The sequence below is a fragment of the Triturus cristatus genome, chromosome 11, assembly GCF_964204655.1.
Source record: "Triturus cristatus chromosome 11, aTriCri1.1, whole genome shotgun sequence".
NCBI classification, from domain to species: Eukaryota; Metazoa; Chordata; class Amphibia; order Caudata; family Salamandridae; genus Triturus; species Triturus cristatus.
This window is the reverse complement of record NC_140594.1, coordinates 432,170,415-432,185,655: the sequence shown is the minus strand read 5'-3', so window position 1 is coordinate 432,185,655 and position 15,241 is coordinate 432,170,415. Positions and strand designations below refer to the sequence as shown.

General features: G+C 43.8%; 1 protein-coding gene across 2 annotated transcripts in view; it reads left to right on the top strand.

Moving 5' to 3' along the window:
* Nucleotides 1-15,241, top strand: part of ANTXR1 (ANTXR cell adhesion molecule 1) — a 493,093-nt gene that overhangs the window by 172,055 nt on the left and 305,797 nt on the right. For both annotated transcript variants that reach the window (XM_085636306.1, XM_085636307.1), the window contains exons 4-8: nt 788-869; nt 1,833-1,866; nt 3,492-3,571; nt 7,069-7,137; nt 9,333-9,413. In XM_085636306.1, coding sequence (XP_085492432.1) covers nt 788-869; nt 1,833-1,866; nt 3,492-3,571; nt 7,069-7,137; nt 9,333-9,413 — 346 coding nt within the window. The remainder of the gene's footprint in view (nt 1-787; nt 870-1,832; nt 1,867-3,491; nt 3,572-7,068; nt 7,138-9,332; nt 9,414-15,241) is intronic.

Genomic DNA, 15,241 nt, shown 5'->3' with positions numbered 1-15,241 from the left:
CACATCTGTTTGGAGGGTTAGTGGAGAACCGGTGGAAGGGTAGGATTAGAAGTTGCGGCCCTCACTCTGAAATTAATGCATCTTCGACTAATGTTATTTACTTTGAGTACCCAACCAAGTGCCAGATTGCTGCACCACAAGTTTCTTTATTGACTATATCAACATAGTTGCATGTCGAACGATTGCAGAGCAGATCCTGTGAATCAGGCACAGGCTTATAAAATTTAATTTAAGGGTAAATTGCTTCTTTCCGCTCATCTTGGAGAAGCCTATAACCTCTCATGGAGGTGCAACTTGAGAAGGGGGATCTTTAAGACAGCCTGGGCACATGTATTAATTCTCTTGGGTTATCTTGTTGGACATATGTAGCTCAACGCAGTCTACACACCCAAGAGCGACAGCTTAGAGAGATCTGTTGCACAAGCGTAGACCTCTTTCACAAAGTGACCTGAGCAATCCTAGCAAACTGTTGAGAGGAGGCAGAGTTTCTGATATGCTGCATTAGTTGTTCTCAGAAACAGAGCTCAGACGTATGGAATGTGGACTATTCCTAAGGATAGTCCAGCTCATTAAAGGTTTCGGGCTCCAGTGTAGCTGCCCTTCCCTACACCAGGATTGTTAATAGAGCCTAAGTTATTCTAGGTTAACTATAACTTTTAGTTGTTTTTACTTTCCCTGTTAAAGTGCTTGGCTACAAGTGCCAAATAGATGCACCAGTAGTAGCTAAAGGCTGGTCTGGCTATTTCACAGATATTTACTGCGTCATGCGGCTGTTTCTCACCTCTAGGGAGCAGATCCGTGAAGGCCTTGAAGAGTTGCAGAAAGTGATGCCAGGAGGTGACACGTATATGCATGAAGGCTTCCAACGGGTAAGTGTGTCTCTTGCTGATGTGCCCCTTTCCATCTTGGGACAATTGGCTGTTTCAACCCTTCGCATACCAGCTGTTGCATTCATTGCTACTCCAACACTTTATCTTACCAGTTGTCACTACACTGTCAGAATTCAGAATGTTCTTTGCTTATTTTTCAAAATGTGTCTTGAAAGTGTTGGCAGAAGTCAGTATAACTATCGGAAACTGGTGCAGCCAGGAATGCTAAAAAGATTATCAATCCTCTAGGTAAAATAGCATTTTGAATGTCAGAACACTACCAGTACATTTAGAAGACATTATTTTCCAGGCCTTTTGTAGTAATTCTGTTTCATCACCAGGTGGCTCCCTAGAGCCATTCTCATACATCACCACATGGAAGCTTCAGCCCTTGGTACAGTTACAAAATATAGTATGCACAAGTCACAAAGATCCCTAGCATTATTCACGATACCTGTTTCTGTCACAGGCAAGAGTCAATAGACATGGTATGGTACCAGAATATCCTATGGCATTAATATCTTGCCCTAAATAATCCACTCCACTCCACTGAAGTTAATACTAGAAAGTCTACATCCAGTGAGACGATATTTTTGTGAATGATAATTAGGACACAATATTTGTATGAAACAACATTACTAAGAATGGGAGACAAGCAACAATAGACACAGGTATAGCAGGAGGGCAGGAACGCCAAATAGCAAAAATATCTCACACTGGAGGACTTGCAGTCTGATGCCTGGGTACAGTATATAGTTTACAAGTGAAAAAATTAGGAAAGTTGATTTCTCAGAAAGTGGCAGACTGACCAAAAAAAATCAGCTTTGTAAGACAACTCCTATGAAAATTGTGGTCTGGGGTTGGTGGGTAGCTAAACTTAAGAAGGAGATGCATGACTTAAAGACTAAAGTAAACGCAAAATAAAGTTTTGAAAATGTGATAAAGAGTCCTTTTCACTTCCAGGCAAGCGAGCAGATCTATTATGAAAACAGCCAAGGTAAGGAGCAACCATTTCATACAAAGTGTTTCTTTTTTTAATTCTTCATACTGTCCATTGCATTAATAAAAATATAGAAAGCAATTAATACAAACATTTTAATAAGTGGCAGCTTGAGTGAACCTGTAAACTCCACTAACCACATAAGCCTGGTAATGGCTATTTCGTTGTGATGCCATAGGTTGAGTTAAGGTTCAGTTCACTGAATAAAAAAGGTCTTTCTGCTTAGAGGGGTTAAACCTTAAACCCAATGTCGTTGTGTAAAACTGCCCTGTAGTTCACATTATGTACTTTATTCACAAAATGACTGCTTGTAGTGCTTTCACAGGTTAAAAAACATACATCTTGCTTGACCTTATTCTCACTCCTGCAGGAGGGGTAGGGTTTGGGGGGGGCTTTGGGGCAAGTACATCCTGAGGCACTGTAACTCAACGCTTCCCTCTTCCATACCGAAAAAAAATCTTTTAAGGCTGCTGCCGTTGTCCTAGGGAGGTTACACACCCTGGAATGGGCATCGCCGCCGCAGAACCTCCAAAACCTGTGCCGGACTGGCCGTAGAGGGCACCGGGCCCTTCCCCGGTGGGCCGCCAGGGTGAGGACCAGTTTTGGACCCCTGGGGAGGCCGTGTTTTTACCGGGGGCTGGTTTTGCAGCAATATCGCCTCGTAACAAAAACAGCTGCAGTGTTTTACATGCGCAGACCCCCCTCCCCCACCCCCCCCGCCCATCACCCCAGCGGCTGGTCCAACTCAATTGCCAGGGCTGGTTTGCGTTCCCAGTCCGGTCCCAGTCCAGCCCTGTCCAAAACATTAGCTGAAACCCTTATTTCTGCAATGGTTTCCAGTTAATTGTGTGATATCAGCTCCTCACCAGCAGACCATGTGAAGTGTGCCAATATTATGTCACAAATGATGGCACAGTATAAGTTGGAAGGTCTGCTATTGTTACATCAGGATGCGAAGAGCCCGAAGCAATGGCAAATTTGTGCCTGTGAATGCAGGTGGGGGGGATGGGCAGCAGCACTCATTTTTGGTGGCCAAGATTTATGTTTTATCATTAAACTTTGTCCCAGAGCAAGAGAGAGAGAGGCAGAAAAGGGAGAAAGGAGTAATAGAAAGAAAAGAAGAAAGTGACTAAAGTAAAAAGCAGGGATGAAAAAGAACCTGCGCTAATGAAACATAGCGACAGGAGGTGTTGGGTGGTCGAAAAAACAGGCATAAGGTAAAATCAGAAACGACAGCCTTAGTATTCGGCAACCCTGGGCTCAACAGCGCCAATGACTGGCTCCTAAGAATCACTTTTGGCTCCTGCACTTATGTTTTTACAAATTAAAAACCTGCAGCGGACTCTTTTAATGCTAGAGAAAAGCTGTTGTACCCGTGCCTAAAAAGGTGTGATATAAGATAAATATAGGTATAGGGCCTGTAGGGAAAGGAGATGTTCTATATATGTTCTGCTGTAACATGGTCATCTTATGCATGCTGTCGCTGGACGTACCTTCCAGGTTACCCATTCCAGACCCTCTAAAACCCTGTACCCCAAACACAGTGCACTGCTTTGTGTACTCTGCTCTCCTAATCATGTGGTGTGTTGCTGTTTCATAGTGTCATTCTCTTGCCTAAACAGGTTACAGGACGGCCAGTGTCATCATTGCCCTCACTGACGGAGAGCTGCATGAGGACTTGTTCTTCTATGCTGAGCGCGAGGTACGGTGAGGACAGTCCCCAAGTTGCACAGAATATGATAGACCTTGATCGAGTTAAATAAGACAGGAAGGTGCTCTTTGCATTGCTGTGGAACTAGGTGTGGATAGAATTTTTATTTAAGTTTTTTTCCAAGAGAATTCCCAAGATAAAACATGCGTTTTTTTCTGCTTTTCCCAGAAAATTTGATAGCAGAAGAAAAGGGCAAATTTCTTTTTGGGGAAAAAATGTGATGATTTTGTCAATTTGTTCATGGAAAATTCTCTCTTGAAATGGGTTTTTTTTAGCGGCTTTTGTCCCATAGCATTCCATTCTGCAGGGAAAATCAATGTACCACTTAAAAATAAAACACTTGAAAAGCTAATCGGGTTTCAACGATCTCTCTTATGATTTTGCGGTTTTGGGATTCACAAAAGTCTTTAAAAACATGGTGAAATGTATGAAAACCATTGATTTCCAATCAAACTCCTGTTACACTTATAGATTCTCCTGCAGATATTCTGTAGCATGTGTTCACGTTTCATTTTCAAAAATGAAGGAGTGAAAGTCCTTCCACGGGACCCGATAAGAAATTCATCTCATTTGTAATATCTGTAAATATCAACAAACTTAAGGAATGTTGGGGGTTTTAAATATTCTTATATGCCACTCCTCTGATCTCCTCCTGGGAACACGTTCATTGCCAACACACCCCCTAAACATAAAACAATAGAAAATCCACATTCATGGTGGATTACCTGCTGTCATAAATGCAATGCATGGGCAAAAAAATACACTAATCCACAGAGTATGAATCTGATGGATTGTACACAAATGCTGAGCTTATTAGGAAGCTGTGTGGTTCTCCATCTCCAAAAACAACATGCATCAAGGTGATGGAAGGAATGCTTGAATTAATCTCAGCAGCTGATGAATGCTCAGCCCATATTCGGGAATGGATAATGCTAAAATAAAGTCCTTTTTGGATTACAATTTTGAATCCTCCAGATGAATCAGGTGTGTTGGCATGTATGATTACCATATCAGAGTGAGGTTTACCAGCATGGCCTGGATAGCATGAGCTCATGCCTAACAGTGCCCTGACTGTTTGACTTCCTTTCCAATGCTGCTTTCTGGTGTCATGTCCTCTCAGCTGTTCTTTGTGAGTGCCAACTGGCTCTCAGCATGTCCCCACACTGTAACCTCCTTCCTAACACACACATAGATATATACATACGGACGTGATTTCTAAAGGTGACTACTTTGCACTATTAGCACTTTGCACTTTATTGATGATTTGTCATAGACTGTATGTCAAGGCCCACTTGGGCAGGATTGCTTTTAGTTGACTGTGCAACAAGATTTCCAAGCACTTTGATGGTACATGACTCAATTTAGTACTTACATAAAGGTCTGTCCACACATGCATTGGGACTACCAATATTTGATTGATGACCTGATTTTACGGACTGAACATCGATGGTTTTACCTTTTTTCATGTCTCAAATTCAATGTTTTACTTTGGTAGCACAATTATTAGTATCTTTTTATGAATTTCTTAAAAGTATGCTTTGCTTGGTGCGTTTTAAATATTTATTATTATTATATAAATATTTTACTATCAAATGCTCTTAAATATATGAAGATGCTATTTTACATATGTATTTATCTATCATTGGATATATATTTTAGATCGATTGCAATGATCTTGTATCAGTCGACTAATGTTTCATTTATGTCTATGCAACAATGTTTTGAAACTTAGTCACTTGTTTGCACTAGCAGTTTAAATTGGTGAAAGTACTTCACATGAGCGTCATGTGATCAAGGGCATTGAGTTGCCCGAAACGCGTCATGGAGGTGGTGCCGGGCATTTTCGAATAAACACAAAAACGCACCATCAACGGGTCTGCATTCGTCTTTTTTGGGACTGAGTGGTCTTCACGGCGAAGCTAGCAATACATATATATATATATATATATATACACACACACACAGAGTCCCTTTCGGCCTTTTATGGTTCAGCTGGCTTCTACCATTGGCTCACTGGGCTGTCCATCAGTGTTGGCACCACTCATTGCATTTGATGTATCTTACATCCGAAGAATAGCACAGACACGCATAAAGTCTGTCTGAACCAAGAAAGTGCTAGTCGACTCATTTCTCATTTATCCTCTCAAGCACATTTTGTTATTTATTTTTACTTTCACATTTTAACAAGCAATCTTTGTTAGACCAGTAAACTTAAAAAAAGCCAAAATGGTGGTATTATGGGTCATAAGGAATTAGTGCTTATGTGTCATTAAGTATAATTACAAGAGAATTTTTCGGTCAGGTCTGCAGTGTGGTGGAAATGGAGAAGTATCTGATGTTGTTCTGTGTTTTATTTCACAACACCTGGCGAATGGGCTCTTTAGCAATAAAGCTGGACGCGTTGAAGATTTATAAAGCGATCTGGATTTGTAGTCAATTGGCCACTATAGAGCCCAATTCACAAAGGCATTGAGGCTCATAACTCAGATTTACAATTGTAAATGGCTGGATTTACTGCTGTAGGGAATTGACTAAGGGTGACTCTGGAGTCGTAAATAGTTTTACTGCCAAGCAATATTACCCTATTATTGCGTGGTATTATGCACAAGTGCATTGCATGCAAGGGGTGGAAAGTGTCCATTTTCAAGGCATGGTCATGTTGAGAATTTGTGAATGGTCACAAATACTTGAGTTTATGGGCATTCACAAACTCCTCTCACCCATTTCCCTTCCTGGAAATAGAGATTTCTTCCAGTCAAGGGCTGGAGAAAATCTCTTTGCGAGACAGGATAGCGAAGGAAACACCCCCGACCTCGAAAGGATCGGAGTGAGGGGTTTCCTCATTGATTAATATATTGTCCAGGTAGAGAACAAACAATAGGAAAAAAATATGTCTTTCCACAGGCAAAGTATAATTACTTTATACGAGTAATTGTACTTTGCACATCATTCCACACCTGGGAAATAGCAACGCTACAACAAACAATACAGGATGTCACATGACTTTCCCTGCAATATACCTAGAGATTTGGGCACCCCCCCTCCAGGCATATCCCTACTAAATGCTGTGAATTCCAGAAAGTCATAAATCTACATGTGGGGTCGTAGAACTGGGGGTGTATATTTACAACCATACTTGTATATCAGGGCCTTACCCAACAGGTCCACAAATCCATGCAGTTCACTTGAAGTTCTACCAGCTTCAGAAAAGTAGCTCTACCTAAAGCTGTGTCTTCTGGAAGGCTGGTAGGCCTGTGGGCATCTAGGTATCTCTTACGACACAGAGGCTGCAGCATAGCTGCCACCAGCAGAGGTCAACTATATCAGCATCTGATAGGTAAATACAGCTCACACCAAAAGAAACCAGTATGTGTTAAAATATCCCCCACCACCCACCTAAGAAATCTTCAAAGGAGTCAGTGATACAAAAATTGGACTATCTCCTTATGTCAGTATTCATGTTTTGTCTTACTCCTTCTTTGTTGCAGGCGAACCGATCGCGCGAGCTTGGGGCAACTGTCTACTGCGTGGGGGTGAAGGATTTCAACGAGACCCAGGTACAGATACAGGCACGCCCTGCTTTTCTGCTTAGATTGAATGCAAATAAACTGCTATGGTCATTAGAAGAGGTGGGAGAAGCACTAATTAAATCAAGAGGGGCATTGCACAAAATGTAAAATGATTTTCTTGTAAAAAAGAAATGCCAAAATGAACTGCATTGGGCAAAATCCTGAATGTAAACTAGGCGTATGTAATGTAAGAGAAATAGAATATCATATTGGGCCTGTGACATGTCTTCAAACTTTATTACAGCCTGGAAAAATCCGATGACCCAAAAATTACACTAGTTTACTACTGCATAATTCACAGGTGTCAGCTGCCCCTTCTGTAATACCAAAATGCATTAAGGTGGCAAAAAGGTGTACGCAAATTTCCGTTACACCCCTGGGATAAATTCTGTTAATTGACCCCCAGTGGGTAGCACTGGCGTAACGAACCTTAAGGGGGGCTCCCTGCAAGGCACCTGGGGGGGTCCCCTCCGGGCTCAATAAGGAGCCCTGCAGCCAGAGTGCTGTACTGAGGGGGCCCCCTGGAGCTTGGGCCCCCCCACACCGCGGGGGTTGCGGGGGCCTGTGTTTCGCCCCTGGTGGGTAGCCCACGAGACACGGGCAAACTGAAAAATTGGGCACAAACGTATTTTTGCACCAGACCTTAGTGGTTTTGTGCGCAGAATGTGTTTTTGCATATTCATTCTCTTACAGTCACCACCTGAAGGAAAGTGCACCAGCAAAACCGAGTGGTAAAGGAGAATAATATCTGCAGAAACTGACATAAGGACATTTTATTCCCCATTGTAGAGGAGTACAATGGAAGTAGGTGCAAAAATCGAGCCTGTACATGCGCAATCAATATTTCACTGGGTGGTTATTGTCTCCGGCTCTAGCAAGATAATCAGAATAGGCTGAACATTCTCTACCCACTAGGCCCTATCCTTTGGAGAGGTAGTTCAGTGAAACATACCACTGATGCAAAATACATCCTGTTTGTTAGCGCCCCAAATACTTTAGTGGTTAATTTGTAAAAAAAAAACATAAGTGCCGGGGCTCTCTTCAGGAGGCAGCTTGCACCAGCCCATTTCTCCTGTGAGCACCGCCTAAAACAGAACCAACTACTAACCATGAAAGTGGGGAGAGGATGTGGCTAATGGCCAGAGCTGCAGACATGGGGAGCTGGGGAACCACGTTTAAGTCTTGGCATCTGCTCAACATCCTGTGATTCTGGGCAAATCACTTAATCTCCCCATAAATGAATGTGTCCTTAACTGATACTCATGAAAGGCACCTGTGTTGATGATTAAGTGCCGGTGCTGAGCACCGGAAAGCACTGGCTCAAATTAAGCACTGCTCTGGAGTCATAATGACTGATCTTTAAGTGATTCATTGGACAAAGAAATGAGCCAATGGTAGGAAGACTGTAGCATTTGCAGATACTCATGCCTTAGGAAAACTCTGCTTCTAAGCACTACTAATTTCAATGGTGACTGCGGGAAAGTGATAAAATAGTCCTCTTTTGTACTCCGTCATCACTCAGAGAAGTCATGGATTTAACTCATATCTACTAATTCCATGTCATACAGTAAAACACCCAAACCTCATTTCATGAATAATAGTCCTTTAGAGAATATATAAATCTGTTTCTCGAAAATTCTGCCAACATTTGGGTCAGTTTACATAAAAGATATCACAGCTTGTGACATATTATATGGTATGGATGTTGGTGTTCTTCTGATCTGGAGCATTGTTTAATTATTACAACTTTGGGACTTAACACAAAGAGGCATTATTTCGTCAAAATGTGTATACTTTAATCTTACACTGATTAGTGTTGTCTGTTTCTGCTTTTGATAGCATTGCATGAGCCTTTGGCTCTAGTTTATATCGTCACCGGAATGACCTCACACAGATACTGGCTGGAGAGGGGGCACCGCAAGTAATAAACAAACGTTTAGAAGTAGATTCAGATTAAAGCACAAACACACCAGGCACGTGTCATAAGGACAGAGCCAGACGTAAAGGACAGAATGCAAAAATGATAATGAGGATTTTGGAAACACATACTTCCGCTGCCCCAAAAGTCCCCATTCCATATCCGGTCATAGGTCAGCTGTTCATCCCAGCGATAATTGGAGGGAGGAAAAAGACCTGGGAGGCAGGAACACATCTGGGCACCAACCTCTGTTTTTGCTTTTCAGCTCGGGCGCATTGCTGACGGGCAGGACCATGTGTTTCCAGTCAACGACGGCTTTGAAGCTCTGCAGGGGGTCATCGTCTCTGTGAGTATGAAAACTGTTCCATGCGGCCATGATTTCAGTAGTTTAGGAGCGCTCGAAGAGAGGAGTCATTCCTGCCCTTTGACCTTAAAGTGGGGTTCGAATTGCCACTCCTCCTACAGCCTTGACACTGAACTTCGAGCGGTGTCAAAGAAAAGGTTAGAGCTTGAAAGGGATGGTACAGAGGATATGCAGCCCAATTTTCTATGGCTTTAACAGTAGATTTTGAATTTTACTGCCATGTACCGCCGAGGACACGAGGGTCAGTACGAAAATGCATGCCAGGCAGCTGAGATCACGCCTGCAAGGAAACAATCAGCACTGAAATATCAAATAAGTGGAAACAGAGGCGCACGCGCGCGTGTGTGTGAATGCGCATGTATCTGTGCGCGGAGCACGCGCTTGCACGCGTTTGGCCACGTTCAGCAAACATTGTGAGGACCGGCCCGGACCTCACACAGTTGGATAGCACAGACAAAGCCAAACACCATCTTTGTGAGATCCAGTGTGCAAAGGCATAGCGTGTTTACATACCTTCGAAAAAGTGCATCAAAAAACCTGATCGACCTTTTATTTGCCTGGGACTGCTGTATAACCTATCCTAGAACCAAGGCGCACATGGGGTTAAAATACTAAATTCATGTTCCATTACGGTCAATGACTGGTCCTCATATAGGGCTTGATTACGATGCGGAAAGGTCTTAAGTCTGTCCATCATCGTCCCGGGGATTGGGTCCGGCTGCCTTTATGGCGGCGGTCCCGCACCTCCAATTACAATGCGGCTTCCACCACGGCGGCCGCTAAAGTCAGTTTCAACATTGCCGCGGGTGCTGCTCGTTGCAGCACCCGCCGCAATGTTGAAAATGCAGGTTTTGCTTTTCCCTGCACTATGTGGCAGGCACCACCTGCCACATGGTGCAGCAAAATGTAGGAGGGCACCATAGGTGCACCCCAAGTGCAAAACAGAAGTGCCCTTGCGCAGGGTGTCCTGCAACGGGTCCCCAAAGTCAATCCATGCCAGCCTTTCAATGGCGGCTGAACTGCCATAGACAGACCATTTTATGGGTGCAGGGTGGGTCCGACAGGCAATCGTAATGATCGCCTCTGTCGGACCCGTGGCGGACGAGCTTTCCATCCGCCAGGCACACCGACCGCCATCCTGACCTTGCCGGTGGAAAAAGGCCTTACGATGGCGGTGAACCCGCCACCAGTAGCCTGCCAGTGGCGGGTTCACCGCCATCGTAATCAGGCCCATAGTTAGGTATGTTCTGATGTGTGTATGCATGCATGAGCGCTTGTGTTTGTGTGCCCACACCTACTTGCATCATAACTGCTTCTAGTCTTTTGCTACTCGTTAAGAATTTAAAGAGACATCACTGTAGAGCGTCATCAAACTACAGAGTAGAAATCGGCATATCACCCGCATCTTGTAAACGATCTTAGGATAACAATCTGCTCACATTAAAAAAATGCTTGCGTTTTCTAATGTACTCCCAAATCAGTGGACACACTCAGCCTCCGGGATATTTTCCCATGTAGGTGCCACCATAGACACTGAGGGAAGTGTAACCACACAACAGTTCAATAAATCGGTGAAGAAATGTCTCAGAAATTTAACTGATTGTCCCTACTATATATCTCTTTACTAGAAATTCAGAAATATTGATTATGGTGCAAGCAGGAGTTTTGCAACAATCAAAGTTTATGAGTAGAGTGGGAATCCTGAACTCCAAACTTGGTGTGATGTGTACATGGGAGAAAGTGTCCGCAATAAGGGAACATGTGTGGAAATCAGGAGCAAACACTGCTTCTGCAGTTATTCAAGATTACTCAGGATAACCCCACACTCATTAATTATCATACATCACAGTATTGGTAATTCTGGATGACCACACTCCTTGAGCACCTAAGGGCACTTCACACCCTAGTCTGTATGCGTCTGATTTGGCTTAAGCACTAACGGCATAGGAGCTTGTATAGTACAGGGAACATATGTAATTCATAGCATAAGGACATAAAATATTCAGTACATCTGCAAGAACCTCCTATCTGATTCATGGGACCATACAACTGCCTTGATATATCTTCCAAATGAAACAAAGGAGATGGCTGTGGGCCATCATCAGCAATTTAACGCTGTATTGTAAAAGAACTGTGGGGCATATCTACAACGCGGCAATAGAAAATTATCGCCGCTTTTGCGGCTGTTTTCGGCTAACGCGTGAAACCTTGCATTAGCGCACGAATTCCTAACGCCCAGCATTGAATTTCTAATGAGATGCAAACTGGGCGTTCCTGACCTGACATGACAGGAGAAATGTCGCTAAGCAACATTTCTCCTGTCATCAAGCCCCACGCTATGAAGCCTAGCGGCAAGAAAAGTAGGAATAACCCCTGTTATCGCTACTTTCCTTACGCCTGCTTCAGGACTGACTTAGCCATGATATCCTATGGAAGGTGGATATCATGGCTACGTTTGTGAGGCCCTATCAACAAGCTAACGCCACATTTCGTGAGATTATCGCTGGGTTTTCAGCGATAATCTCATGTTAGGCAGTTAGTGCTAGGATTTTTATCGCTTTGAGATAAGCGTTGCAAATAGCACGCTATCTCAGCGATAAAAATCCACGTTAGCCGGCAATAATTATCCTAGCGCTACGTGCGCTTACCGATAATTATCGCCGGTTGTTGCTGATATGCCCCAAAATTATAAAGGATGTAACTACACCTCTTCAGGGAGTCAGAGACATCCACTCATACACATAAAATGTACCCAACCATACAGTCCTCACCCTGTTGTGGCCTCATGGCTTACTCACTAGAGTAAAGTAATTCTACCCCACCCATCTGGGGCAGAGGCTCTTCAATCATCTCTGATTGGTGGACTTCCCCAGAAGCGTCCAATACCAGTTCTGAGTAATGAATGGCAAACAGTGGCGCACAATGTATAATGTGAGAAGGAATGGTTTTACATAACATCCCAATCGGGTCCACCTATGTGTCAGTCTGGTACCAATGATCCTTAGCTGGGAAGCTTAAGGTGTGCCGAAAGGGCAGAGTACCAAAGTACTATTGGAAGGAGCATCCCATATGAGCAAGTTCCTGTGGGGCCCAGTAGTTTTCTTTTGATGTTGGTAGCCCTTAGCAGTGATGACTCACATCACCTACTTACTGCCTATAAAGGAACTGTTAAAATGTCCACCATTCAACATTACCATTGTTGATGCTTGTTCTAGGGCATGGGATCTTGAGATAACATTAGTGTTAAGGGCTTAGGAGAAACTGGAGGACAAGGTGGCACATATGGCCAAGAGCAGGCGATGGGTATCCATAACAAAAGTCCAAAGGCCTCTTTGAGACATCGAGGAATAACCACAGTGTGATAGGCAAAACCTACCGCTAATCCAAACCATACATTTTACCCAATGTGCGCCCTTTCAATAATCTTAGCCCTTATATGTCTCTTTTATTTAACAAGCAACCGAAAGGTAGGTGAGAGCCAGTGAGGTTCCATTCAGCATCCTGGGAGCGCTTCTCCTTGATTCCTGACATCTCGCCCCCCCCCTTTCTGCCACCGAGCACCTGGGTTAGTGATTGGCAGTGTGGGTGTATATTAGCTCCATTTCTAACACCCACCTTACCCTCTTGAGCTTGTGAGCCCCTGAGGTAAATATACCAATCAGGGAAATGCAGCTGGTCGTAGTTTGAGGGCAGACACTGCCAGAGGAGGTGGAGTCATCTTCCTCTTACTTCCCGGGATTCCCCTAGGCCTAGTATCCATCCAACACAGAACCTGCAGTTTTAATCACCTGACAGGTCCAATTTCTTCTCTCACTAGCATACCCTCTCTTTGCCTATCTGACTCCCTTTCTTTCTTTCAACAATTGCATACCAACCAAATAAGAACCTGCCCATCCCATACTATAGCCTTATAGCCCGCCATAGCGGGCTATACCGGCTATTAAAGGCCCGCTGCAGCGTTAAAGGCCCGAGCCGAAGGCGAGGGACTTTAACAAAAGCAGCGGGACTTTAATAGCGGTATAGCCCTGCTACGAAGGGCTATAAGGCTATTAGAACATTCTGCCACTAGAGGGCAGAATGTTCTAATAAATTAAACAAAGGCTTCTCGAAGCTCGAGGGGATTTAAATCCCCTCGAGCTTCGAGAGGTTTTTGTAAAACATTGGAATGTTGCTCTGCGGGCCTTTACCGGCCCGTAGAAGCATGGAGCACTCCATTGTCTACAATGGAGTGCTCCACATTCCAATGTTCTAATAATGGTTAAAGACACAATGCAAATGCTGATGACATTATATAACATGCCTCTCAATGGTAACAAGGCCAGGAAGGACAAGCTATCTAGATCCTGTAGTCACCATAGCTCTGTGGTATCATGCCTTGGTAGACACGATGTCCGTGTTCTGCATTCGCTATGTCTGTATGGTAGCACTCGCGTGAGGATTGGCCTGTCATTGCTCCGGACCTCCTTTCTTTGTAAGGTAACATGCCTTGATGGATGGACTGTGCTCTGCAGTCCCTGTACCAATATGATAACAGGCCCCCAGGCTGACTCAATAGTAAATGGAACACAGCATAACACATTCAATCACCTTCCTGTACATAAACAATCAATGGCGTTTCACTGTTTCTATGTGTGCTGCACAACGCAGCACACATGGAAACAGCAAAAAATGAGGAGAAATTAAAAATGTCTCTTTCTTGCGGCAGGGTAAGACCAGGTTTTCCCTGGTCTTAATTTTGGCACCGCCCCATATTTACGCCACCCTTGTAAATATGGGGCAGACTCAAAATCAATAGGTGTTGTGGTGGAACGCCCACCACAACACCCATTGCCTGCCACTTTCACACTAAGTATAGCGTAAAAGCGTGCCTTATTCACGAGGTGGCGTTAAGCCACCTTTAGTGGCTTAACGCCACCTTGTGAACAAGGAGAAGACCCTGTCACCACAACAAGGTCGAGAAAAGTGATGTTATGGTGGCGATAGGGGATTGTAACTATGCCCCCTAGTTGGCTCAGCAAGTGTCACTTCAAGCGGGACCTCCATTCACATTTATCCTCATCGATATACATGGAACAGCATCACTGCCACAAAATGGGGAATGGTGTCTCGATACAGAACACTCACCTTAAAGTCGCGCAACAAAAAACTCTATTCCCTAGAGGAGATAAAGAAATGGAAAAGTCCTTTCACAAATGCATCCATGCACTTAGGGCTCGATACAGATCCATAAACGAATCTTGCTGGTTATTATCCAATCTATTCTATCACCCCACAATATTTAGGCCTTGATGGCAACTAAGTGAGGGTGTACAATTGCACAAATCATGTATCAGCTCAAATGTGCCCCTCTTTGAAATCCTCCTGTAGAGCAAAATTGCACAATAAAAACCACCAAATTTGCTCTGAAGATGAACCAGAGAAACAGGTGGATTCTAGGTGTTTCAGTAGGTTTGTGTGTGAAAACGTGGTCTTCGGAGAACCCCGCAACCCATGAACTGTCAAAACTATGCACAAACCAGGCAGTTTCTGATTTATGGAAGCTCTTTGGCTCCCTCATGCCTTTTATGCATCCTTTATAGGTGAAAGTGTATCAGCAAAAGTTCACAGATTTGCGCCACAATCTTCATACAATTACCACAGAATTTGAAAAATCGCTCAACCCTACTGCCCACTATCCAATATAACTGAGTAGTAAACAATAGGAAGCACAACAAAATACAAGATCAACAGGCCTGTTTGACTCCTCTCAATGAGAATCCCAGAACTGTAAAGGGCTCCCTGACTCTGAAAGCACTCCAGGAGCATTCTTA